At 51.0% G+C, this 26722-nt stretch overlaps 4 protein-coding genes across 7 annotated transcripts; 1 reads left to right on the top strand and 3 right to left on the bottom strand.

The window, feature by feature from the left end:
• Positions 1 to 249: 249 nt before the first annotated feature.
• On the bottom strand, positions 250 to 10167 carry RASL12 (RAS like family 12). 3 transcript variants are annotated; one of them, XM_036389501.2, is made up of 6 exons: positions 10011 to 10167; positions 3993 to 4109; positions 3858 to 3914; positions 2716 to 2789; positions 2442 to 2632; positions 250 to 1679 (listed from the first exon to the last, which is right to left on the bottom strand). In XM_036389501.2, exons 2-6 carry the CDS (start codon positions 4099 to 4101, stop codon positions 1295 to 1297), a joined length of 816 nt encoding a protein of 271 aa, XP_036245394.1. In that variant the 5' UTR covers positions 4102 to 4109; positions 10011 to 10167; the 3' UTR covers positions 250 to 1294. The 3 variants fall into 3 exon arrangements, with proteins under 3 accessions (XP_036245394.1, XP_036245393.1, XP_036245395.1); XM_036389500.2 differs by lacking the exon at positions 10011 to 10167 and adding an exon at positions 4971 to 7215; XM_036389502.2 differs by lacking the exon at positions 10011 to 10167 and adding an exon at positions 4971 to 7215 and having other exon boundaries at positions 250 to 1675.
• KBTBD13 (kelch repeat and BTB domain containing 13) lies at positions 6626 to 8008 on the top strand. Its single transcript, XM_036389496.1, has one exon. The coding sequence runs from the start codon at positions 6626 to 6628 to the stop codon at positions 8006 to 8008; it is 1383 nt and encodes a 460-aa protein (XP_036245389.1).
• Positions 10168 to 10780: 613 nt separating the features above from the next.
• Positions 10781 to 23163, bottom strand: UBAP1L (ubiquitin associated protein 1 like). 2 transcript variants are annotated; one of them, XM_036389497.2, is made up of 6 exons: positions 23053 to 23163; positions 18922 to 19076; positions 16907 to 17659; positions 15810 to 16019; positions 12743 to 12844; positions 10781 to 11884 (listed from the first exon to the last, which is right to left on the bottom strand). In XM_036389497.2, exons 2-6 carry the CDS (start codon positions 19051 to 19053, stop codon positions 11750 to 11752), a joined length of 1332 nt encoding a protein of 443 aa, XP_036245390.1. In that variant the 5' UTR covers positions 19054 to 19076; positions 23053 to 23163; the 3' UTR covers positions 10781 to 11749. The 2 variants fall into 2 exon arrangements, with proteins under 2 accessions (XP_036245390.1, XP_036245391.1); XM_036389498.2 differs by having other exon boundaries at positions 18922 to 19073; positions 23053 to 23103.
• PDCD7 (programmed cell death 7) lies at positions 22461 to 26675 on the bottom strand. Its single transcript, XM_036389499.2, has 5 exons — positions 25956 to 26675; positions 24750 to 24888; positions 24184 to 24420; positions 23639 to 23726; positions 22461 to 23274 (listed from the first exon to the last, which is right to left on the bottom strand). Exons 1-5 carry the CDS (start codon positions 26643 to 26645, stop codon positions 23157 to 23159), a joined length of 1272 nt encoding a protein of 423 aa, XP_036245392.1. The 5' UTR covers positions 26646 to 26675; the 3' UTR covers positions 22461 to 23156.
• Positions 26676 to 26722: the final 47 nt, after the last annotated feature.

Here is a 26722-nt window from a genome sequence, read left to right as displayed (position 1 = left end):
GTGAAACAAGTAAGCAGCAGAAATCCACCTGCAGGATGGGCCCTGGGCTCAGCTCCTGCCTGGCTGGTGTTCCCCCACTGCTCTGGCTGCTTCCAGATTTCCCTCCAGTGCCAGCTTCGTCTCCTCCCTCAGGTGCTGCAAACAGGTTTGACCTGAGCCAGGGAAGTAAGTGGGAAGCTTGCCCTGCAGTCAGCCAGGGAAAGCACCCTCACTTCCCATCAGGAAAACAGCAACACTGAAGCTGAGACATTTTTATTATTTTCAGAATTCTCTTTATTAAAATACTTTCCAAAGTGGTTGATCAAAATGCCATATTGAATCTGTCAGTAAGGTCATATATATATATATATTTATATGGCTATATGTACAAATATACACATGGATATTTTACTCTGCAAAGTAACTGCAACTCCAGGGAGAAGCAGAACATTTAATCTGATAGAGCACCTGAAACCAAACATCCAGCCCTTGACCCTGGCTCAGGCACAGGTAGAGCCTGGTCTGCTCCAGGATTCCCTTTGTGTCCTTCACTGGGCATGTGTAGAAGCCATGAAATAATTTAGGACATTATTGGAAATACATCAGTCTTTTAAACACAGACTTTGCAGACCATGTCCTTGTCAGCAAAGCATCTCTTTGCAAAGCCTCTGGAAAGGGATGCTATTGTGTAAAAAGTTGAGCAAAAAAGCAGCAATTTTGGTGTGACTTAGCTTGATGTGTGGCTATGGGTTACAGGCCACCTGAGGCCTTTAAGCAGCTGAAACATTATCTGCACCTTTTTTATCTGGGTTTAAAAAAATAAAAATTCAAGAATTCCTCCTACTTATTGCTTAGTTGGGGACCTGTGGGATGAATGAGATGGGTGCCTCCATGTTGGATTAATGATTAGTTCCTCATTCCTGGCTCCTGTAGGTGCAGGCCAGGTGCCCAAGCTGGCTGGTGGCTGTGGGGTTGGCCCTTCCCCTCCCAATGGTATCCACAGCTCCGGCTCCTCTGGAAGCTGCTGCATCCTCACAGAAAACTGGGCTGGCCCCAGTGGCAGTGGCAGGACAGGGTGCAAACACCGGGCAGGGGCAGGCAGAGCGATGCCACAGCCCATGTCAGACCCTTGGCACTTTGCCTGCTCGCCAGGTTGCCACTGCTGGCTTTGCCCCAGCACAGAGACCGGGGCTGCCGTCTGCCAGCGGCTGCTGCAGTGCCCGTGAGTCCATCATGGAAGGTCCCAGCTCCTGTGGAGCTGTGGGGATGGATGAGGGTCTCTCTCCTCCCTCTCTGCAGCCCACAGGGACGTGTCCTAAAATATCTTGAAGCCTTTCAGCAAGGTGAGCGTGGGAGCCTTCCTTTTGCTCTGAGCCCGCGAGGACTTGACGGTGACCAGCTTGGCCTGGGCCACCGAGGGCATCTCCTTGTAGTTGACAGGGGAGAGGGTGTTGAAGGTGCAGGTGGCCAAGCTGTGGTGGGTGGGCAGGGCCACCGGCGTGGCCACGGGCGGGCAGGGCCGCTCCTCGGAGATGAAGAGCGGCCGCACGGGAAGGTTCCACTCCGCCTGGCGCCGCACCTCCCGCACGGCCTCGTGGAACACGTGCTGCACCCGAGCGAAGTCCTGGCATGCCGACACCTCATGGAAGAGGCACCCGAACCTGCTGGCGAGGGACATCCCTTCTGCTGAGAGCACCTGCCTGGCAAGAGCAGAGGGGATGGGTGCAGGATCCATTGGGGCACGGCAGCCACCCAAAAAAGGTGCAGGTAACAGATCATGCATCCCATGTCTCCTCAAAGAGCACCAAGGTAGCACCTGCCCATCCCTGCCCTGGGACATGAATCCAAAAGAGTTCTGCTTTTCCCAAAATCCCAGAGTAATGGTCTCTTTGTGTCCCTGGGGAATCACACAGCTTCTCCTGTTAGGGATGTGTTCCAGGAACCCAGGGGTGGGTGTGATGACAGTGCACTGGGAAGAAGGGAGGAGGAGATGGGGCAGGTCCTTGCTGTGGGGAGGGGGATACCTCCATCCTGAGAGCATGAGGGCTCCAGCAATGCATGTGACTCAGGGGCCCGTGGGACCACAGAGCAGCACAAAAGGCCAGAAAAACATATTGGGCACATCCAGTCCTGGCAGTGGGGCTGGAACTAGAGGGCTCCCGGGAAAGGAAGGGCATGTCCAGAGGGGCTTCTCTGCCTCAAGCCCTGCCAGGGATGGTGACGCTGCCTCAACACTCAGCCAAAAAACATCCTACTGAAAATACCAATGGGCTCAAAATAAACACATCAGCCCTGGGGCAGGAAAGCAGAAAATTCAGGGATGTGGGAGGATGTTCAAATACTAATGGGGGTGGAAATACCCGTGAAGAAATCAGATTTGGGTTGTGCATCCCAGCAGGAGGGATGGGGATCTGTGAGCTCTCTCCCACGGGGAGCAGGCAGCCTTACCGCGTGCCCGGTACCTGTACTGCTCCATGTCCAGCTTGTTTCCCAGCAGGAGCACGGGGCAGTGGCGCTGGCAGCCCCGCGCGTGCAGGGCGAGCACCTCGAGGTAGCGCTGGCAGCCCTCGAAGCTCTTCCTGCTGTCGATGCTGTAGACAACCAGGAAGGCGCTGGCCCAGCACAGGTAGCGCTCGCAGTTCCCGGGGCCATCCTGGGGTGGGAGGAGTGGCTGAGCCCCAGTCCAGTTGTGGTCCAGTCATGGTCCAGCTGGTCATCACACCCCCAATGCCTTACCTGGTCAGCAGTGTCCATCACCTTCAAGAGCACAGGCTGCTGGTCCACCAGCTCCTCCGAGGAATAGGTGTCCTCTGCAAGAAGAAGGGTGGTTGTAAGGATGGGCTGGCACATCCTGTCTTCTTCAAAGCCAAGCAAAGCCCAGGATGCTTGGAATACCATGGAAAAATTTCAGCCCTGATGAGGAGCATCCTCCACCAATTCCTCCCACCTTACTCCTTCCTGAGACAACATTATTTTGAGGGACTGGTAGTGATGTTGCTGGGCAAGCCTGGCTAGGAGCAGTTATTTCTCCCCATGCTGCAAGTGTGGGCTCCCACAGGAGAAGGAGGGAGGGGAAGGAGCTTGGCACAACAATCGCTGCACCCAGGGCTTGGCCCTTATCTAAAAGCCATGGCCTGATGAGATAAAGCGAGCTGGGGGCTTGACATGGGACTGTTTCCCAATAAATCAAGCGAGAGGAGCAGTCCTTTCTTTTGGAAGGAGATCAGGCAGGGAGAGCCATTGAGCCATTCCCCCAGGAGAAAGATGCTTTCTTTGGGCCAGCTTTTAACCGATGTGTTTCGGAAAGGTTTTGACGTGGGAAGATAAAACCACATTCCCAAAAATATCTGAGGAAGAAAGGATTTATCCTTCTTTCTAAGAGTCACTGAATTATTAGGGACTGGAGTTGGTTCTTGGACAAGGTCCATATCTCCTTAATGTCCCCGATAAATCATTTATGGTTCTTCCCCACAGCCTGGAGCCAGGCCTAGGAAAATAGTAATTAATTACTTAAATGAGTGGAAAAAAAATGCCCAGAACTGCTCACTGCAAAACTCAGCCCTAGGGTTGCCTGCTGTGCACCCGTGCTCGTTTCCTCAGCCTTTTCCCTGCCCAATAGACATTAGATGCTCCTCAAAGAGCCTCAAGAATTCAGCTTTTGGTTTTTTGGGGACAATGCGAGGAGCCAACGTTCCCACGGGAAGTCCCCCCAGAGAGGGCACTGCTTTCACCTCTGTTTTCAGAGATGGTTTTGGGTCAAATCCAGCCCTTCTTCTTGTTTTTTATATAATTTTGGGTGGGTTGTTTTTTCTTTCCCCTTACATGCCACATTCATGGGAAACGGGAAGGATGCTCCATGGGATAAGAACGTGCCTTACCCAAGTTGGGATCGTATTCACTGATGAACCTCTTGGTTAGAAACTTCACGGTCAGAGCTGCAGGAGGTGAAAGAGGCAGGTGAGGCAGGTGTCCCCTGACAGCAGCTCCCCGATGCCCTGCCCTGCCCGTCTCACCTGACTTGCCGGCCCCTCTGCACCCCAGGATGGCCACGTTGCACTCGGGGAGGGGACTCTGGGGCAGCCGCTCGCTGCTGGCTCGGGGTTTGCCGAACATCGAGGACATCCTTGGTCCTGCGGGACAGAGCGGGGGGACATGGAGCACCCGCTGCCACGTCGGATGGGGACCTTCTCACTGCCTGGCTCGTGGGTGCCCCAGCCTCGGGAAGAGAAGGGCTCAGCAGCACCAGGGTGGGAGATCCCCTCTCCTCCATCCGCATCCTGAGGCTGGCTGGCATCCTCATCCCACAGTGGCGGCCAGCACCCCACCGAAACAGAAGGACCCCCCCAGCCCTCTGCCTACCCCTCACACCCCAGAAAGAGAAGAGAAACGCAGCCTCCCACCTTAAAACCCACGGCCGGAGGGGACGCGGGGTTCTCCGTGAGCGCGGGGCCGGGGCAGCAGCGGCCCCTGCACGGCCGGGGCTGCGATGAATGAGGCAGGCGGAGGCGAGCGCGGCTCCCGCTGCTCGGGCTCCAGCCAAACTCCTTGTAAGGAAAGCTGCCACGCCGCGGGGCTGGACACGCTGCCCCGGCCACCCCGAGGACGGTCCCCCCGGCAGAGCACACGCCGGCATCCCGAGCTGCCCCGGCTTCGGGCAGGGACCCCCGGGCCCGGACCTGCCGTGCCTCGGCTTGGTGGCCACCTCGCCGTGTCCCGGCACCTTCCTGAGCGCTCAGCTCCTCGCTGTTTCCCCAGCAAGCCCAAGCCTGGTCCCTCTGCCCTGGCTGAGGCCGGCGCACTCATCACAGCTCCCGCAGGCAGGAGCAGACCCGGAGCTGCCTGTGCAGCCACCCTGGGCGCCACCTGCCCGGCTCCTTCGGATGCAATCAACACCTTCTGCTGCCGGCAGAGGCTTTCGAGGGAGAGAAATACCCTTTTGCCACCCAAAAGCCTCGGTGCCAAGAGGAAGAGGGAGCCCGGGGAGTACTCACCAGTGCCCGTACCAATCCATCAGCCGGCACCCAGTGGCTCAGAGCCTGAGTAGGTGGCGGAGGCTGAAGTCAGCGTTGTCATGGTGATCACAGCCATTTGGGATAGGGCTCGATGCCCGGGACCACAGGATGCGGCCCCTGGGCCGGTCCCGAGGGACTGCGGGGGGGCCACAGCCGAGGCTGGGGGGCCGAGGCTGCTCCGTGGCCATGCGGGGCTGCTGCACCCTTGGGAATATTGCCCGTTAATACAGGCAGGATATTTTTAAACCCTCCCAAAATAGTCTGGGAGTGTGGAAGTCCCTGCAAGCCCCAGGGATGGGGAGGATGGGGATCACAGGGATAACTCCCCTGCGGGAAGCAGAGCCCCTCTGAGGACCCTTTACCCCAGACCCCCTTTGGTCACAGGTCTAGGGGTGCTTAAAAGCAATTGGAACTAAACATGGTATTTTAAGCTGGGTATCCATGAGGATCAATGACAGTGGTCTAAGTGCAAAATTTTCCCATTCTTCCCTAAACTTGGATTTTTGGGGGAACCCACTGTGGCCATGATCCTGAGGCAACAGCTTTGCCATCATGCACTGCCTGGAAAGTTCCCAGCTGCTGGGATGAAGGGGTTAAGGAGGGAGCAGAAAATAGACCTTCAACAGGATGAGCTGCTCAGGTTAAATTATTCATCAAAACAAAACACCAGCTGCAAACTAATCACAGGTAGTGAAGGGGAGATCCAGGAAGGAGCCCCCAAGTGAGCCCTGTTGTCAGCCTTCCTTGGCACCCCATGGCGGAGCTGAAATGGGATTTCTAGCCAGAAAAATCTGTGATTAGCACACTAACAAGTGATGTGCCACAAATAACACTTTTCCTCACTGTCAAGCTCTATGTCAGTAAACAGGGGTTTATCTTTTCCCACAGCCAGGTATTATGGGGAGCTGGGCAAGCCCTGAGGCCAGAGGGGAGGTTTTTGGTGAGAAGAGGTTGCTGCACTTCCTTTTTTTCACCATGATATCCCCAGGTGAAGCACAGGCTGCTTTATGGCTCCTTGCAGCTGGGATGGATGGGGTTGCAGATGCTGCTGCCATAGAGAGGGTCACAAAGGAAGGTCTCTCCCTGCCCATGGCAACACTTGAGGAACAGCCAAGCCCCTTTTCCATGGCCGAGCTGGGTGGCAATGAGATTTGCTGATGTTGTTTACCTCCCTGGGCTGTAAACTCCACATTTTAAAGGGGAAAAAAAAATATTGTGGCCAGATGTTCTTCCCAGCCATGCAAGTGCGTTGCCCTCCCCAGCTTGGGGACTGTTCTATAGGGCATCATTAGAAGGATGCTTGAGAGTGGAGAGAGCAAAACCTGGTATCTCCTGAGTGGCTGGGCATACTCCGTGGGATGATCCAGGCACCTCTGCCATGCCCATTGCTGGCTGGCGACACTGGAACCCTGCCTGAGCTTGGGGGGGCAGCTGAGCCTGGTGGATGCCTTTGAAGGGCCCCGGTCACGAGCTCAGCTATCTTTAGCCCAAGGTATTTATATTACAAGGCCGCCGGGCAGTGCAGCAAAGGCATCAAAGGGTGGAGAAGGCCGGAGGGGGCTGTGCAGGGGCACGGCACAGAGGGGCATCGGGTGCTCCCCCACCCCTGAGAGCTGCTGAGGTCCCAGGTGAGGATGACCCCAGAGGAGGAAGGTTCCCAGGCAGGACCCCCACAGCGGGTGCGTATCCGGGTGGAGGAGCAGTCATTCTCGGTGGAGAAGTCCTTGCTGGTGGAGAGCAGTGAGTACTTCCGTGCCCTCTTCCGCTCGGGCATGAGGGAGAGCACGCAGGAGGAGATCGGGCTGGGGGAGCTGAGTGCAGCCGGGTTCCTCGCCATGCTGCGGGTGCTGGCAGGCGAGAGGCCCATCCTTGGCAGCGAGGAGACCTTCCAGGCAGTGGAATGTGCTGCCTTCCTGCAGGTGAAGCCCTTGGCCAAATACTTGATCCACTCCATCAACTCTGACAACTGCATCCTGCTGTACCAAGCCGCTGCCATATTCGGCCTCCTGGATCTCTTCCACTGTGCTGCGCTCTACATCAGGGACAGCTACACTGAGCTGGAGGAGTACCTGGACTGCCTCTCCGATGACCTGCTGGCCTATGTGGAAGCCCTCCTACCCAGCACCTTTGTGGCAGTGGGAGCCCACACACCCACCTTCGAGTTCTTGGAGGACCTCTCCAGGACCATCTGCTACCTGGACGAGGAGACCAACACATGGAGGACCCTCTCCTGCCTTCCGCTGAGCGCCAGCACATTCCTAGCCGGCATGGCAACCATGGATAACAAGATCTACATCGTGGGCGGCGTCTACGGGGCCAACAAGCAGGTGGTGGAGAGCAGCTTCTGCTACGACGCTGATGCCAACTCCTGGAGCGAGTTCCCCAGCCCTCACCAGCTGCGCTACGATGTCAGGCTGGTGGGCCACGAGGGCTACCTCTATGCCATTGGGGGCGAGTATGAGAAGATCTCGCTCAAGTCTGTGGAGAGGTACGACCTGGCCTCCAGCACCTGGACATTCGTCTCTGACCTGCCGCAACCGAGCACGGCAGCGCCCTGTGCCCAAGCCTTGGGGCAGATCTTCGTTTGCTTGTGGCAGCCACTGGACACCACTGTCATCTACGAGTACGAGACCCAGCAGGACGCGTGGCTTCCTGTCACCGAGCTCAAGCGGCACCAGAGCTACGGGCACTGCATGGTGGCCCATCGTGACAACCTCTACGTCATGCGCAACGGCCCCTACGACGACTTCTTGCGTTGTGTCATCGACTGCTTCAACCTGACGTCCCGGCAGTGGAGCGCCCTGCCCGGGCAGTTCATGAACAGCAAGGGAGCTCTCTTCACTGCCATCGTCAGGGGTGACACCATCTACACTGTCAACAAGATGCTGACGCTCCTCTACTCCGTGGAAGAGGACACCTGGAAGCAGAAGAAGGAGCGGGCAGGTTTCCCACGCAGCGGCTCCCTGCAGACCTTCCTCCTGCGGCTGCCAAGACGTGACCATGACATCGCGACGTAGCTGGTCCCCCATCCCACGTCAGGATGCTCTCCTTGCACATGGCCTCAGCTCTGCACTCACTGCTCCCCTAGGCTCCTCTCCTCCTCCACGGAGCTGTGCTCAGGTCCAGGGATGCATCATGTTGGACCTTGGAGGTGACATTAGACCCTGCCAGAGGGAAAGGGCAGCTGCTGTCTGCCTCTTCCTGCCCTGCACAGGCACAAAGTCCTGTCAGCCATGAGCTCACAAGCCAGCTGTGTGGAGGACATTGTGGCTTCTGCAGAGGACAGACTCCATAGAGATGCAAACATGGGATTTATTTATTCTGACTGCACTCTGAGGGTGTGCAGCATTCCACCTCCTTTCTGCCGTGATGGGAATCATTCATTACATGCTGGAATTAAAAGGAAAGCTATAGAAAAACTTCTCATTACTGTGTTTTTCATTTACTCTTGAGTTTGGGGTTTTTACCCCCATGCTTCAGAAGGAAAGTACCTCCTAACAGGGATCTGTGTCAGGACTTGCTTCTTCCCCTGAATGCTTTTTCAGCTGTGGCTCAGTTTCAGAGCCTTACGTGGGAGTGCAGTTCCCACAGAGCCCCACACTCCCCTGGGAGTTCTCTGTGGCTGCAGCAGGGTCCTGGTAGGAGCAGGGGAGATGGGGAGTGAAGGAAAGCAGCTCCTTGGCATCAGGTGTTTAATGTGCCAAGGGTTTTCTGGGACCTGGGAACCATCAATCACCCCCCTCAGGCCCCAGCACAGACCCAACGGGGTGGCAAGTGCTGGCTCTCACCAGAGACTTGCTTGAGCCAAGTCAGGGTCTTTTGAGGACATGGCAAAGCTTGGAAGTACAGAAAGTGCCAAAAGGGAATGAGGGCTAGGGAGCCATTACATGGTGATACCAGGCTTGCAGAGCTCCACAGCTTCCCATCAGATTCTACTACCTGGTGTTGAGGGCTCACAGCCCTCAACACCAGCTCTGGGGACAGCTGGGTAGCACAGAGCTCCCCTTTGTGACCACGGACCACGGCAGCAGCAAACCCAGACCCCAGCTCAGCTGGTTTCCCATCCAGGGGGCAGGCTTTGGGCTGCCCGTGCTCTCCAGGCCGGGAGGGAGCGGAAGGGATACCAGCTGGGATGCCTCAAATAACTCCGCTGCTGATCCCCGCCAAGTTCTCAGCATTTTCACAACAGTTCCCGCATTTGAGAATAAACCCACTCAACGCAACTGCAAACCAAAACAAACCAGAAAACCCCAGCTTGCACCCACAACCAGATGGAAAACCACTGGATGAGCCTTGTCCCCATGTGCTCTCTGCCACTGGGCCAGGCCACCACCCCAATGTCACCCGTGAGGGGACTGCTGCTGGTGGAGCTGCAGGTCTGGTGGTGGCACAGGGGAGGCAGGGGACACCGACAGACCTGTCCCAGCTCTGCACTGTGGGCACTGGGAGCTGAGCAGCATTGCAGTCCCCAGGAGGAATGTTACAGCAACCCATCAGACCAAATCATTGTCCCCTTCCCAGACAAAGCCAATTAACATTTCACAGAATTCTGTGAATTAACATTTCACGTTGTCTTTTCCTGAGAGCAGTGCATGGAAACATGTTGCTTTAAAACAATTTTAAGCTGAAAAAACAGCTTAAACATCCATTAAAATGAAGTTAAAATAATTCCGTTACTAAAATATTTATGTTGGGCTCCTGTGGCCAACCCTAGAGCACAGAACTTGGCAGGCTCACCCATTCCCTCCAGCTCTGACACCAAGTGATACAACCTTCTCCCCACCTCCACATGCTGCTCAACAGTTCAGGGGTTTACAAAGATATTTGTCAACAAAATGCAAAAGGTTTTAAGATTTTAAGTGTAGCACTTGAGGGAAAGTGTGAGTCTTGGCAGGCAGCTGAGAATGGCATGGATGCTCCCAAGAGCCATTTGTTGCATCCATCAGTCCAGACTGTGATCCAAAAAGTAACACAAGATAATTTTAGCTGCAAAGGAAGGAAAAAAGATACATTTCTTACCTCTGCAAGAAATGATCCAAGATCCAGGACCAAGCAAACCACTAAGGAGGGCGAGAAGCTGCTCAGCCTTTGCACAGTGAGTTGGCACAATGCTGCCAGTGTGCTTTGCTCCACCAGAATTCAGCACCACTGGCACCAGCACAGCACCCTTATCTTCCCCTTTCCATCCTCACGGTGTTCGCTCCGCCAAAGATCACAGCTGGAGGCGACGCGATCTGCCTAATCACAGCTTAACCTCTTGCAAGTCTCGTTTCTAAGGTGACATCATCTTGGCAAGGGGGAATGTAAGGAAAAGCTGTCTGTAGATGGACTTGCCTTATATGGGCCGTATCAAAAATAAAAGCTTGTATAACCAAGGGAAAGCAGGAGGAAAAACAGAGCTGGGAGTTCCAAAAAGAGCCTGTGAGCTCCCCAGGAATATCTCCCTAGGACATACAGGGTGCCACATTTCCCATTTCAATGCCATTACAGAAGAGCAGGAATAAAGCATCCTTGGGGATGGATGGGTCAACTCCCCCAACACCTGGATGCCAATTTTCCCTGTTGCATCCAGGCAAGAATCAATGCAGCCATGGAGAGCTGTACCTTCCTGTTGTTGTCTGGCACCCACCTGGAGATCCAGGGAGAAGGGACATAGTGTTTTACCTTGATGGCAGCACATTGTGCTGGGAGATTGTTTGGAAGGGTACAATGGAAAATGGTACTAATACAACTAAGGATTTTCTCTGCTGGGTTGTGCCAGTTGGCATCCTGACAGAAAAAGACAAACGTTGCAGAACCCCCCCAAGCATCTTTACTCAAAGAAATTACATCTGTTTCTAATTCACAGGAAAATAACACACTTTATGTGAAAACAGTGTCCACTGTTCTACTGCCAAGCCAAGACACACATCCTGTACAGTGATCTGAATCTCCCATTCTCTGTCCTTCAGTTACATACAGAAATTCCCTTGGGCATACAGATGTTCCTGATGCTGATATTCATGCTTCACTTCATTTGGAACCACTGTCTTCACAGTTCAGGGATGCATCCCCTGAATTTTCCTGGTTTGGGCAGAGCATGAGGGCAGTGAGCAGTTCCCCATCTCTCTGTTCTGATCTCATGAAGTTGCCTGAGGACAAACCTTTGCCTCCACCATTTTTCATTGCACTGGATAAACCTCATGTATTTCAGAGCAAGGGCAGCTTGTTTTCTTTCTTTATCCACATGGAACTGTGTATTTTCCTCACATGTCTGGTTTAAAAGGAGAAGCTAATGCGATCAAAGTGGATTTCAATTGACTAAGTCAGCTAAGACTCTTCCCAAGCCAGGACCAACACATGTTCCTGCAGGAGTCTTCAGATTTTAGGAAAACAATTTATTCTGTTGATTTATATAATCTTTTAAGAATCCCGACTTGATTGTAGCTGAAAATATGACACCCATCACCCCAGGTGGAGGGAGAACACTGGTTTGGTTTGGTTTTTGCAAAAATCTAAGCCAAAGGCAATTTGGATCTTCTCTAATCTGAATAGCTGAGATGATCAAGGGTGGGGATGTGTGGGTGAGGAGATAAACATTCCTGCTATGCAGTCAGTGCCTGCATGACAAACACTCCTATGATCGATGTCCATAAAATGAGGCAGAGATTTGAAGTTGTGTGTCTGGTGCTTCCAGGAGTGGGGATGGAGCAGCAGAATCCCTGAGTCCTTCTGGTCTGGTGTGGAGAGGGGAAGCTGTGACTGCTCCAGGATGCTGCTCAGTGGGTTTTCATCACAAGCTCTTCCAGGGCCCTCTCCCTCTGATTCCCACAAAGCAAAAGAACTTCTTTGATTTCATTTTGCTGGAAGCCCATATCATTAAACTGAGCCAACAGATGCAAGAATTCAGCTGCCTGGAGGAAGAAGGAGGAGAGAAGAATGATGCTATCATGGATATATCGTGTAGTTGCAGAAAAAGCAGTGGTGTGGGACAAGGCTGCACTCAGAAGATCTGGCTGAGTTGTATCACTGTGACAGCAGATTGAGGGCATACATATCCCTGGTAGCATTAAAACTTCTTAAATAAGCAATAATTAATAAAGCCAGCCTGTAGCTTCACTATTCCCTATAACATTTATATCAATTCCATGCAGTGTTTGGCTGCATTATGAAGAGAGCAGGGAATGGCAGTGAGCACAACTGGAATTAATTTGTCCTGCTCCCCTACTTTGCTCAGGCTGGGCCCCAGCACCACAACATCACCCAGAGCTGTGTCCTTAATAAATAAACCCATCCCTGACACTCAGACCCAGGTGTCCTCCCACTGCCACTGCCCTAAGGAGCGGTGACATGGCAATCCTACAGGCATCAGCATCCTGGCAAACACTGCCAGCCTGGATTTCATGCAGTTCTACCTTCCCAGGCTCTCCATTACCCCCAGGGGGAGACTGATGATGGAGACAAATGCCCAGTTCTCCATGGTTCTCCTCCCTGGAGCTAGAAGGGAGAGCTGGCAGGGCTTGAGACAGAGTGAGTGCTGGTGGGCTCGGGACGGGATTCCCAAGCAAAGGCTGAGTGAGCCTCATTCCACACAACAGGGTGAGAAGAAGGGCAGAGAAGTGTGAAGGAGCAGGTGTCCTCCCCCAGGGGTCCTTATGGTGACACTGCCCTAGAGGTCTGGCCCTCCATGAGGCTGCAGGAGGGCCTGTGGAGGCAGAGGGAAGCATGCAGGACACAGCACAAAGGGCTGGGCTGTGCCATCTCATTCTGACCTTTTTCTCCGAGTACTGGAACATTTCCATGGCTTCCTCCACCTGCCCTTCCTCATAGCCCTGCTTCAGCAGCCGATCACAGGCACCCAGGTAGCTCAGGAACTGCAGAGGAAGACAGACAGGTTAATCCAGCCTTGCAGGCATGGGGAGCAAGGCCAGTCAGGAGCCCCCCTGCCTCCTCCCAGGGACACACCATGGGGGGCACATGAGCCACCACCATCTTGCCAGTTCCCACCTAATGCTCAGCCAGGGTGGTCTGTCTGTCTGTCTGTCTGTCTGTCTGTCTGAAGGATTTCCAGTGGGAGACAACATCTTGGTCCCCCTTCACCCTCCCAGGGTGGGAATGGGAACAAGGAGGAAACTAAACATGTGAACACTTGAGATGCAGAGCAATGGCCTCCAGGGTGAGGCAGGGCCTGTCCCGGTGGGATGACTTCACTCAGCTGACCCCACATCCCTTTGATGTGCTGGGGTTCAGGCATCCGTGGGTTTGCTCCAGGGTCCAAGAGCAGAGCCCACCCCAGGGGAGACCTGTGTGCTGTCATTACTGAGAGTAAACAGTTATTTTTGGCTTTCCTCGTTGTTCTTGGAGTGCTGACAGCACAATTCCCAGCAGCATCTTTTAAATACCGCGAGAATCACTCACTGTCCAAAAACATATGGGACAGGCAATAATAAATGAGCTATACAATAGCAGGGAGAATAAAAACATCCCACAGGTCTTTCCAAAGCTTCTTCATCCAAGGAGAAGCTGATTCATTTCTCCCCAGATTCAACAGCACACAGACCTCCACCTTCCCCAGCACTGCCAGAGACAAGGAGAAGGACTCAGTGAAAAGCCATAAAACATAGGAAATAGACAAAAAAGTCTTTCAAGCATTGAGTTGATCTATTTTGGCCGAACAGTCGGGTAGGGATTTTCAGAAATGTCAGCCTTAAGGAGCCCAGTAACTCAGAAAGGAGACAGTCACTGGTCACTGGCATTCCTCACCTCATGTTATTTCCCTTGTTACCAGGCTAATGACAACCCCAGATCATTGCTGCATTTTCTTCCCCTGTTGTGGCAGAACAGCCACTCACCCACAGCATAACACAGACAGTCCTGGCAGCCTGGTCAAGCCCAGCATGAAATCAGTGCCTTTGTCAACTCAATGGTTTTTATCACTAAAAATATTATATATATGTATCCTCAAGACTAAACAAGAAGAGTTTTTTTAACAGTGACCAGCTGCTGCCTTTGTCATGTCTCAACTCTCATGTACATTGAGGGCTCCATGGACCAATGATACATTTTGAATTGATCAATGATCATTGATCAAAATGCAATGGTGCTTTTTTGGCCATGACATCCTACATGATGAACCTCTGGCATGCTGGGGCAACTAATACTACTTGAGCCTTTCAGAGTTCTTCCACCAAAATCAGGAAAGCATTGCTTCTAAAGAAGGCTACAGAAGGCCTTGCCTTCTCTACCAGAGTGGGCTCTGCCAGTTTCTCTTGACACTGCAAGGAAGTTGAGCAATTTTTGGATACTATCTGGTACTTCCATCAGTCCTCACAGTTGAAGTCATTGTCACACATCAGAACCTCAGGCATCACCAGCAAGCAATAAAGAGCACAGGTCTTTTTGACTTCAACTGGAACATATTTTCCAGGAAGATTTAGACTAATTTGGTAGTTTGGTACTTGTAAAAAATGCATGACAGGTCAGGCTTTATCTTGGCTGCATTGGGCATAAATAGGAAAGATGGGAACTGCTGGTGATGAAGGCATGGGATAGAAGGCAGACCTTGTCTTTTGGTGCAGTAATCTCTTCTCCAAGGGAGTGGGAGTCCTGGTGTTTATACAGAAGGGAGCAGGCTGTACCCATTTCCACCCTTAATAAGATGCACTGTTTCTTCATTTTGAAGCCAGCAGTTGCTACAGGACACCCTTGCACGGCTCTATGAAACAACATGGGCTGGGCTCTGCCCATCTCTCTGTGCCCAGATGAAACCTCTATGGATTGAAGACATAAAGCTTCTCTTCCCACCTCAGCTCACCTGAAACTCCAGAGAGCTCTGGGGGGCCGGGGTGAGTAAGGAGGGAGCCGGAAGCTGCAGGGATGACTCAGCCACAGAGCAGCTCTGACCAGGCTGGCCCATGCAGCCAGGGCAGCTCCCGGGGGAATGGGAAGTAGACTGGCAGCTGGCAGCAGCTGCTTGGTGCTCAGCCTGCTCATGCCCTGCCAGGATCTGCTCCTGCTCCCTGGCCTGACAGCCCCATGGAAATTCCTCTTGCTTAGCTGTAATTAAGACCCTTCTCTCTTTGCAAGAACTACTTGGATAATTTAGCCCTAAAATCCTCTGCTGGGATGGGCAGGTCCAGCCCCAAGTTTGCCAAGGGAGTCAAACCCAGCAGCTTCCCTCATGTCACGGATGCTCTGAGCCCACCTGGACCTTTTCTGACATTCATCTGGACAAACAGAGACATTGGGAGTGAGGATGCAGCACAGCAGGCAGGGATGTACTCACATACCAGGGGTAGGAAGAGGCTGCATGTTATGTTTCAATAAATTTCAGGTTATTATAGAGGATTCCTTGGGAAAAGAGCTCTGGGACTCTGCTGCAATGTTTGCATGGATTCTGTGCTTGCTCCAACACAGGGAAGTTGTGTTTTGGAGAGAGCCCAACCAAATCTCCAAGGTATTCCTACACTCCTATTCTGACAGGATGAGCCATGGCAATAATCACACGAATCCAACAGCTAGGAAAAATGATGTGCAAAAAGTTCCCATATATGGGGGCAAAATTTGTACCTCAAAAGGACATGATGCTTCACACAACAGATTGAACAGATAACAAAGCCAGCCATGCTTATGCGCTGAAAAGCTGAGGGCGGCTCATTGCTATTTTATTACAGCAAAAGTGAAATCTCATGGAAAATCCTGTCAGCTGTGGTCTGACACCAAAGTGGAAAGGCAAGGCCATCAAAAATCTACCCCAAAGAAGACAGCCATTCTTTCTCCATGAAAATCAAGTTTTCCTTTAGTGAAAGTTTCTCACAGTGCTGTGCCAGCTCCACCAACCTGACTTAAGCTTTGCCTTCCTGTCTTCTGGAGGGTGAGGATGGCTTTCTGGGTGGGGTAGCCCAGGGCTATGACGGGCTCAATGAGGTCTCTCTCCTCTTGGCTCAGTGCAGAGAGCAGGTCAGCTGAGGAATCTGGCTGGGATCTGTGGCAGCTGAGAGGTCGTCCAGGCATGGAGGCAGGGGGGAGGCAAGTGTAGGGGCTGAGGGACTGCAAGGAAAAAACAGATGGTGTTATTGCTCCAGGTCATGGAATGAGGTGAAACAACCCAGGCTAAGGCAATGCTTCTGAATGCTGGTGGTTACCTTGCTCTCTCCAGAAGAGGAAAATTCCCACACAAGGAACATCAAATGAGCATCAAATGAGACTGGACTTAATTAAATCCAGGGTCAGCTACAGATACAGAAGAGTGCTCAGTGTGGGTGTTGTACAAATACACACGGGCATTTAATCTCTCCTTAATTACTCCATGTCAAATGCAGCTGCATATAAATAACCTGGTCATTCAAGTGTCTGATGGTTTTATTGCAGGTTTTCAGTAATTCATCTCCTACACCTCTCAAGCAGCTGGATTATATTCAATTTCTTAAAAGCAGGGTGCAATTCAGATCTAAGTTGACAGAGTACTACTTACTCTATCCTTTCACATCACTGTCTCTATCACTAAATGATCTGTATTTCTAGTAGGAAGTCCAAAGTTTCCTAGAAAAGACATAATGACTGTAAGGGGACATTTCCCTATAAACCCTGCTTATATCTGTTAGAATGGGATCATGTAGCAAAAAGAGGACAACCCCTCCATATTTCACTCATTTCTTAGTGTTTCAATTGAAAATCAGATTAGACCCCACTTCAGAAAAACACAGATGTTTTGGACAGAGCAAGTAAATGTGCACCCAGAAAGCTTCTTTCAACCTCAGTGACAAAATCAAACCCTTTCTTCACTTCTTGTGAAAACTTCAGCAATTCCTCATGGGTCCAGTGTTTCCAAAGCTCCATTCTGCTTCCTTTTTGCTGGCCAGCCCGCACCAATCCGTGCCCTCCACCTCCCTCCTCTCCCAGTGATGAACAAAGGGCCACCAGAGGAAGCTTCTCACCGGTACTGTGGGCTTGTGCTGCTTGATGGGAGGGATTGGTGTGGCTGTGTCTGGAGGACTTGGCACAACAGTCCCCTGCTGGGACACATCTGGATCTGGCCCGTACTTGACGCTGCCGTTGGTGCCAGGGCACTGGGGCAGCAGCCGTGGCACCAGGATCCCCCTGTTCCCTGTGGCAGCTCTGTTCAAAGGATGCACCAAAGCAGCCAGCTTCCTCCTGGCGGCTTCCAGCTCGTTCTTCATGTTGTTAAATATCACCATGGATCTTCTCTGCTTGCTGGGGTCTGGGCTGGCTGGGCTGTGGACATTGTTCTCTGGCGAGGGCTCCAACAAGCCGGGCGATGTCTTTGGTCGGGTCTGGTAGAAGCCGGGGCGTGAGGACACACTTCTCGAAGAGCTTCTCCTCCTGGAGAGGTGTGATTCGTCCTTGTCATTCTCTTCCCAAGAGGTGGAGGAGTACTCATCATCCGAGTACTCCCCCTCCTCTGAGTGCCAGGTGTCACTCTCGGTGTCGGACAGGACCGCCCTGCCCCTGGCGTGCCCGTAGGAGCTGTCGGCAGCGCTCAGGCTGATGGAGCGCCGCACCGCCCCGTCCCGACTCCGCCCTCCGTAGCTGTCGGCAGGGTCCACCAGCAGCAGCCAGCACGGGGGAGCTGTGGGGACGACTTCGGAGGTGACTCGATGGCGGGAGGTCTGCTGCTGAGAGGCCGCCTCCACCCAGTACAGCACCTTCCTTTCCAGCGAGAAGTCGTGCTGCAGAAGAGTGAGAGGCAGCTGGTGAGGACATGTGAAACCAGACCAGGTGGCACGGAGCAAACCATGCACTCCACGAGGCATCTTAAGGGCTGCAGTCTTCCCATATCAGCTCCTATTTCCCTGAGCATTAGAGCTGGCTGTAGGATTGGGCACTGCCAGCCACATCTCTGCAGGGAATCCCTAAATTTATATTTGAAAAAAGTCTTATCTATGAAGTCATTACTATTGTGAGTTGCATCTACAGTTCTTTGGAAAAGTATTTTATGCTTGGAGGTGTTTGTGTCACTTTGACTGTGGAAGGCAGGAGTGTGCAGCCATCCCAATTTTAGGCAGCTGCAGAGAGGCACCACATCCAGCCACAGGCTGCCCCCAGAATGGTGGCAGAGTTTGTTTGTGACCCTCATTAGCAGCGCTTGGCAGAGCCACTTCAGGGGCTCAGAAGCCACCAAGAGGGGAGATGCCACCTCTGGCAGAAGCAGAACCAGCCATGGGATTATCTAGTGGCGCCAGGGTCTCGGCTGCTCCCCAAACAGAGTTGTCATTTCCACATAGTTCAGCTTAAAATATAAGTGTGTTTGTGACTGAAATCTGAGGGTTTTCCTGGAACAAACAAGCCTTGCCCGTCCCAGAGCTCTCCAAACAAGGTCTCCTCCTGACAGGCAGGCAAGTACATTCACAGCCCAGGAATGCTGTTTTTACTGTTCTTGCCACTTGGGTCAGCTGTGGACCCAAATCAGCCTCCCCAAGGAAAACACCCTCATGTCCCTCCATAAGGATCAGCCTGGACCAGCAGCACAATGGTTTGGCCTCAGAAGGGAGCATCAAATCATCACTAAATAGGGAGAAACACGGGGTGTGTATATATATATATAAACACTATCTATATGCTTCCAGCACAGGTAGTATTGCCTGCTTATAGCTGGTAGATTTATTGGTAAATATTTAACAAATATTATTAATAAACAAGACAGTGATAACTCCAAAGTAGAAAACAACCCCAGAGCAGAGCCTGAAGTTTGTCCTCCTATCCCAGAAAAACCTAACCTTCCTTTTTACAAAGGATTTTTAGAAAACACCCCCAAACCAACCTCCAACCATCATCACTGCCGCACACCACAAATCATCCTCACCTCCTCCCAATATTGCTGCAAACCAGCCAGTGAAGAGGAGATCAGTTAGGAGATTTCCCTTCCCTTCTTTCATGAGAACACTGCTGATTTCCTTTCAGCATCCCCAGCAGGTTCTGGGTGTGGACTCACCATGGTGCTCATGAGGATGTCGGTGCAGTCAGGGAGCTCAATGTCTGGGGCAGTGACTAAAGGGATTTCTCCCTCTGAGTCCCCACTGAGGCTCATGGCTGTCCGGAAGGGAACTTCATCCAGGTAGTTCATTGCTGGTGCCTGATTTCTTGCTGCTGGAGGAAGGGAAACAAACTGTAAGAACATCTCTTAAGCTGGCTGGAAGGAGAGAAAGATGAGCTGTTTCAAGTGCCAGCTGGGTAAAAACAGATTGGCAAAATCTTATTTACTGACATCAGGAAGCTTTGTCTGAACTAACCTTTGCTATTCTCAGCTTGAGCCAGAAGGACTTGACCAAGCTTATGGCTTCCTTTGGCAGAGATCCTGAGCATTTTTCTCCTCCATCTCTCCCATCCCTCTCCCTCTGTTGCAATTGCACGCTCCTTTCCCCTGAGCATTTTTTCCAGTTACAGAGGGAGAAAGCACAGCCAAGGAGGACACCTTGCAGGTCTCCCCTGTCTGCACAACCTGTGGTGACAGAGCTCATGCACATGGCCTCGTGCTGCTGAGCCATCACACAGAGCATCCCGAGGGAGCTGGGGTGAGGGCATTCCTTCAGGCACTGCAGCAGCTTACTGGGAGCCAGGCAAGGACACTGCAGCAGGCAAGCTTGGGAACTAGGAGGATGTCAAACAAGCAATTTTTAAGATTAGCTTTTAGGAACCATGCATTCATTTTAAGTGTGGTGATGGTTTTAGATCAGGAATTCCAGGGGAGAGAAAAATTGCTGGTGAATTGGGAATGCTGTCAGGAAAATATTACTTCAAGTGTCTCCATCAGGTCTCTACAAATGTCTCAATTTACTAAAAAGCCATTACTTGCTACATGAAGCCTCGAGCTTTCAGCTTCCCAGTGATGACAGTGTGTAAACTCACTTCTTTTATAGATTATAAACTGTTAGGGGCTGGTAGCCAGTCTTCCACTGAGTTCTGGTACTGGCAGCATGTGCCTGCTCATCCCAAAGTCCTCAGCACTCATCCTCAGGTCACACAGTAAATATGTATGTGACATCCCTAAGTGCTTTTCCCAACTATTTTTTTGCTTTAAAAACAAACAGCTTCTATGACAACAAGGATAAACATTCCATTAAAAGGAAATACGCAGAAGAATATACACAAGGATGACAAAACTGCCTGTTTAAAGCAAAAATAAGAGTCTGTAATGGGAGATGGGGTTCAGGGAAGTTTCCTGTATTGGCAAAGGACTCACAAAGAGCTTCCAGGCCAGAGAAAGTGACACACACAATCAACATGCACAATCACTCAGCCAGTGATATCAGAATGACAACAGGCTGTCACTTTGCCTGCTCACGCCAGGAGCCTTTAATGCCCCTGCACAAGCAGAGCCCCTAAGGAGCTTTGTGCTCCTGCACATGTCCTGCCACTAACATGCAACACAGGCAACGTGTTGGGATCCCACGTGGAGCCAGGCCACCTGCTCAGCTTAAGAGGGCTCAGCCTAAGGGACAATCCACGTCAGCACTGACAAAGGTGACGCCTGAAAACATCTGCAAGCAAAGCCACCTTCCCTCAGCTTTCTGCTACTCCCTGAGCAGCTCCTGCATGCAGGGAGGACTGACATTCCCTGCAGCTTGGGCTGTAAAGTGGCTCTCCCTAAAATCCCAGGGTGCTGAGGAAAGTGGTGTCTCAGGATCTGTCACCCAGAATGGCTCCACTCAGGTTCAAATTTTAAGGGATGGTGGTGGGTAGTGTGTGTGTCTGAAGCCAGAATGAAGAAAATATGAGAACATTATGATATTGTACCTCTCTGTATTTCACTGCATGAATACTGTGCTTTAAGAGAGGCTCACACAGGTGTTAATTCCCAAAACCACAGTTTAGAAAACAAGAACTTTGGGGCAGGAGCAATCACAACAAAAATGATACTAGAAAAGGATAAAATAGGGTCAGTCATAAACACCAACTCCCACCAGAAGGGAACTCTACAAGGGCTCTGACCTCATGTTCTCCAGAGGAGCCCTGCACACTTTCACGTCAAAGACACTGGCCAGTGCATGAACCAGCTCATATCAGGAAAAGGATGTGCCTAAACAGCAGGAGAAACCCAAACTGCACCAGGACCAGGAGGAATAGGATACAAATGAATCTTGGAAACTCACAGCCAACATCTCCTTCTGAGCTACACTAAGTTTTAAAAATTTAAAAACAGTGGGAAATATTATACTCAGAAAAATGGGAATGAAGTCTGAACACGCACTTTTTAAATTAATACCATGTGTCCATGCATTTTATGAGTTGAGATTTTAAACATTCCTCCCCATCTGTGGCTTCAACAACCTCCTCACTAAAGCTATGAAACATTTCAATGCAGATGTCATTAGACAGGAGCAAATACACAGAACATACCCAAAGGGGGATCCTCCCCTGGCATTTTCAAGCCCTGTTTATTAGCAATATGAAGCTGTCCTTACCATCAGATGAACTCATGGAGCTCTCTCCTCGCAGGGCAGGGAGAACAGGGCTGCTGCTTTGCTGCCTCCTTATCTACTGCTCAGCTCTTTAAATTCCTGCAGTGTCAGACAAGCAGCTGACTTGGACAGCTTTAAGATAATCGTAGCTTAAGCAGCTGGCCTGTTCCATCAGACATGCTGATGGGATAAGGAGCCTAATTGTTTAAGCAGAGCATCCTCTGGTCACTAAGCTGCCCGAACTGAAAGTGTGGGGTTTGTATTGCTTTTATGCAGTTGTTTTTATTTTTATATTTGATCTTGTGCATTTTCATCAGGGAAGGCTCCCCAGTATCTGACTCAGCCTTGGGTCTGGAGTAATGAGATGCTGGAAGTGACATCAGGGATGGGAGGATGTAGGGAAGAGCAAATCAGAACACCAACTGCAGAGAACTTCATGGCAATCTGTATTTTGGGGTGCTACAGGTGGGCAAGAACTGCAAACTTCTGCACTCATGTTCTGTCAGGAACTACCAGTTCGTGTCTCTTGTTGACAGAAACCAGTGCAAAAGTCCAGCCAGGACACTACTGACATTACACCAAAGGCCCAGGCACTGAATTTAGGCAATGACACATGTGAATTACGCACCGCTGTGACGCCAAGAGGCAAAGCACTGGAGAGATTAACTCAATTCCCACACACTGGGGCTAGCAAGAATAAGGACTGCAGCTCTGGAAAGCTGCCACAGCAATCTGTGCAGAACAGCAGAGCTCCAAATCCATATGGCCCGTCACAAGTTCAAGCAAACTGTCCAGAACATGGAAAGCTTTGACATCAGGTGTCACCTCTGTCACCTTGCAGGAAGGAGAAGTTCCTTCACACAAACCTTTTCCCAACAATTCTCTCCTTGTTGGAGTTGTATTTGATGCAAAGTACTCAAACAAATATCTTCCTTTGCGTGAAAATATTTTAAACAAAAATCCATTTTTCTCTATTTGTTCTGTACAAAAAAAACAACTTACAAAATAAAGCTGTGGGTTTTGATCAAATATTATAGACATATACAAAAATATCTATATAGTCAAAACACAGTACGTTAGACTGCAGATTTTATTGGGTGTTTTCCAGCAGGCTTATTCATCAAATTTGTATTTATTCACATGGCTGGCTGACCTATTTCACCACAAATGGGAATTTTTTCCATGTTTTGGTATCAGCTTTAGTCCACAAAAGTATAATGTCAACAGCTGCTTTAATCAACCTTGAAAAACCCTGTCTTGTTTGTACTTCAGAATTCGTTTAAACTTGTAATAGGTTTGTCTCTACACCCAAAAATACAGGAACTGTTTTGACAGTGATGCTTGACATGCTTCATTTAAGAAGAAAAACATGTTTACTAATGATCTCTTCTTTTTTAAAAAATTTCTTCTTTTCTGAAGCTTTCATCATCCTTTATAAAGATAAAAGCCACTAAAATATGATGTTAATACTGGCACAAATACCACCATCAGCAATGTTCCTTTATTAAGATTGAGATTTAACAAGAACTCGCAGCTGGATTGTAATTCCACACCACGAGAGGCCTGGCAGCTCTGGGCTTGCTCAGCTATCTCCCTGCACAGTCAATCAGCAAAAACAATTTTTAAACTTTTTTCAAGACGTTCCAGTAAAGACTTTGCAGTACCTGGCTGCCGAAAGAGAGGACAAGACTTCCTCTTTGGGCCCTCTCATATTTACACGTAGTTGTAGTGAAGCAATCCTCCAACACTGAAATAATTTATTGCTAAATTATCTGACAGCAGTGGCCCAGGTGTCACTGGTGGGGAGACTCGGGAGAACCCATCCTGGAGGGATGCAGCTTCCTTCGGGGCGGTCAGCTGGCACCAAGTACTGATCCCATTCATGCCTTTAACAGAGAGAGCATTGTTTGAGGAGAGCTGGGATTAATTTGGTGGTAAGATTTATTATACACCCACAAAGATGTCACTGATCGATCCAAACCCCACAATACTTGTACTCCTACTTGTTTTTCAAAAGACAAATGTGAAAATCTGATGTTCTGGTGTTAAATGGAATGGTTATGCATGAAGTGCACTCTGCCTCACACAGGCATCTGTTGGATATGACTCAAGCAAAAAACTTGAAAAAAACAGAACAATCCATTGCATAACCATATTTGGAAGCTGACAAACCAAAAGGGGCACTGAATTTACAATTGCAAAAAACAGTGTTTGCCATCTCTGATGATAAAATACTTTCTTTGGTTTTACCTGATCTGGATTAGAGCTGCCACAGAATGTTCAGCTTGTAAGTAGTAGTCTCTGAAAGGCTGCAGCAGATGGGCGAGTGGGAATTCAGCTGTGAAAACACAGACACAGAAATTGTTCAATAATCCAGAAAAGCCTTCCATTCTAGTGAGTTTCAGAAGCCCAGAATTTGCAAAATCATTTGCTACTGCCCAGCTGTAATCTGCCATCAGGTCCCCAGGTAATACATGAAACTGAACTGTTTGTATGTTACACATTTCCTGGTCTGTACCACAGCTGTCAGAGGAAAGCCAAGACTAGCAAAACTTCCTGACTCCACCATCTAAAAAAGGGAACATATGGACACTGAATCTTTACAGATTACCTGAGTCACACTTATCAAAGCACCAGACTAAAGCATCTATGCTTCTGGAAGTCTTCAATCTATTCTGTTTATTCTCACTTCAGTTTAATCTACAACTCTTCTGTGCCTGCATTTCAAATCTAGCGTCTGTGAGACGGGGATGTGATGTGGAAAAACACTGTTAAGAACATGAGGCAGAATTTACCTGGATCCCCAAACAGCTTAGAATCCATTTCCAGTTTCTGCTGTAGTAGTTTTTCCCTTTCCTTCTTCTGTTTCTTTTCCATTTCCCTTTTCCTTTCCTCCTCCTGTTCTCCCTCCAGCATAACCCTTAATGCTCTTTCCTCAGCTTCATACAGTTCTGTGCGAGTTTTGAGCAACGTTTTGAGACTCTCCACCTGATTTTCAAATGCTTCATCTGCTGAAGGAGGTGGACAAACACCTGAACACAAAGAGAAGAGATTTTAATTTTCAGATTCAGATGGGGGTTTGATACCAGACTTGAAAGCAGAGCTGGGAAAAATCTCAGAGGAATATGAATTTAACCTTGTTAACAGACGGAATTCTTACTGGAATAATCGTTCTTCCAGAAGGAGCTTGGAAACATACAAACACCACAAATGAATTCAGTATTTTGTACCTATTCTTGTCATTAAAATCACAATGAAGACACAGCTTTTTGAAACTGTGCCTTGCTAGCCAGCACAGGGCACCCTCATCTTATTTCCTGTGTGTGCAATTAGAAGAGTTTAGACCAATCTCCTAACGAACCTTTCCTGGCAGCAGCTTCTTTCCTCAGCTTCCGAAGCTTTTCCAACCCACGCAGGACGTCTGTCATCCTCTTTGTATCTGCTTGTTTCTTCCGGACTTCGGACAGGACACTGTCAGCAGCAGCCTTCAGCTCTTGCTCCTAGGAAAGGAAGGAAAAAAACAGATGAGATCTGTGAAATATCCCTCAAAGACACAAATCAAACGGTATTTTCAGAGATTAGCAAAGCACTGGAGAGCAGAGTGACTTCGCAGTAACAGCAAGTCATGCCAAATAGCCAGTCTTGCCTTTTTATGAAAAAAAGGCTAAAATACCACAGACTTCAGAAAAAAAAATGCTGTGGAACTCATAAATTTGGGCCAAATCACAGAATCATGGAGTTGTTAAGGTTGGAAAAGATCATCAAGTCCATCTGTCAACTCAGCAACACCACCATGTTCACCACAAAGCCATGTCCTCAAGTGCCACATGCACGCACTTTTGAACACTTCCTAGATGATTTATGAATTATGAAAGCCTGAGAACCTTTACCCACAGAAATTTAGGGTAAATATTTTACAATAAACAGAAACCATCCTGATTCCACAGTTCTGCAATTAAGACCATTAACATGCCGCAGTCTGACCACAAACCCTTCCTCAGCAGCTGCTCTGGACCATCCCAGCAGCAGACCAGAAGAAAGGGAGTTCTTTAGCCAAAAACAAACAGAAAGGTGCCTACAGCACTTCCCAACCACTCTAATTTGAGGTGGTATTTTTTGCTTTGGAGATGTTTTACTTCCCCATAAGATCAAAAAGCTTGTAAACTACAAGCTTTAGAAGGATGAAAACAGAGGGAAGGCTGATGGACACTGAAACAGCACTGACCATCACAGGGTAGCTGTGTGGACAGGCTGACACCTGAGACCAGAGAGGAAAAGCTCCAGGAGTTCAGAAATAACTTAAGGCCTAAAGCATGAGGATGGCAAAACCGAGATGCCCAACAAGACTTCTAAGAAAGAAGCAGGGCTGCAGGCCTTGGAAATAGCACATCTCTCCGTATGCTGAAGTCATGCAGCACCTCAGTGGCAGCCACTGAAGCAAGGGGGTCAAAGCCAGGTGTGGGAAAGGCACCGCCCGCCGTGAGCCCACTACCGGCAGGTCACTCCTGCCCCACCGCGCTGCCCTGGAGCCCCGGGGAGAGGCAGGACCAGACACTAGGGACCATACCCGATTCTTTTCCTCCACCTCCTGGATACACTTAGCCCGCCACTGGTCGATCTTGGCCTCCCGCTCGGCGGCCCGGGCCGCCTCCTCCTCCTTGGCCGCCCTGGCTTCGAGCTTCCTCCGCTGCAGGCGCAGCCTCCTCTTCCTCGCCCTCTCGGCCTTCCTGCGCAGGGCCTCGCCGTAGCCGGGCTCCCGCAGGGGCCGCACGACCTCCCGCAGCTCCCGCAGCGCCGCCTCCGCCTCCTCCCGCGCCCGGGCCCAGCCCGGCTCGTCGCCCTGGTTCTCGCTGCGCCTCAGGGCCCCGCAGAGCGCGGTCACCCGGGCCACCCGCGCCAACGCCGCCACCGCCACGGCCCGGGCGCTGCTGGGGCTGGCGGCGGCAGGCGGCGGTGGCGGCGGGGGAGCGGCGCGGCGGCGACCCAGGAACTGCGAGAGCCACAGCTCATCCTGCTGCCGCTGCACCGCCTCCTCCTCGGCCGCTGCCCGCGGCGGGGCCGCCGCTAAGTAAGGGACGCCCGGCGGGAAGCGCGGTGCCCCCTCACCCGCAGTGGGCGGCGGCGGCAAGAAGAAAGGCGGGGGTGCCACCGGCCCTACCGCGAAGGGCGCTGGGCGGACGGAAGGGCCAGGGAAAGGCGGCGGGAAGGCGCGGAAGGGCGGCGGGAGGCGGGGGGGGAACGGCGGCGGCTGCGCCATGATCCGGCCGCAGCCCTCAGCGCGCCGCCATGACAGCGCCTCAGCGCCCCGCCTCAGCACCGCGCCACAGCGCCCCG

The sequence above is a fragment of the Molothrus ater genome, chromosome 13, assembly GCF_012460135.2.
Source record: "Molothrus ater isolate BHLD 08-10-18 breed brown headed cowbird chromosome 13, BPBGC_Mater_1.1, whole genome shotgun sequence".
Classification (NCBI taxonomy): Eukaryota; Metazoa; Chordata; class Aves; order Passeriformes; family Icteridae; genus Molothrus; species Molothrus ater.
Note: the sequence above shows the minus strand (reverse complement) of the source record. Positions and strands in the feature narration are given on the sequence as shown.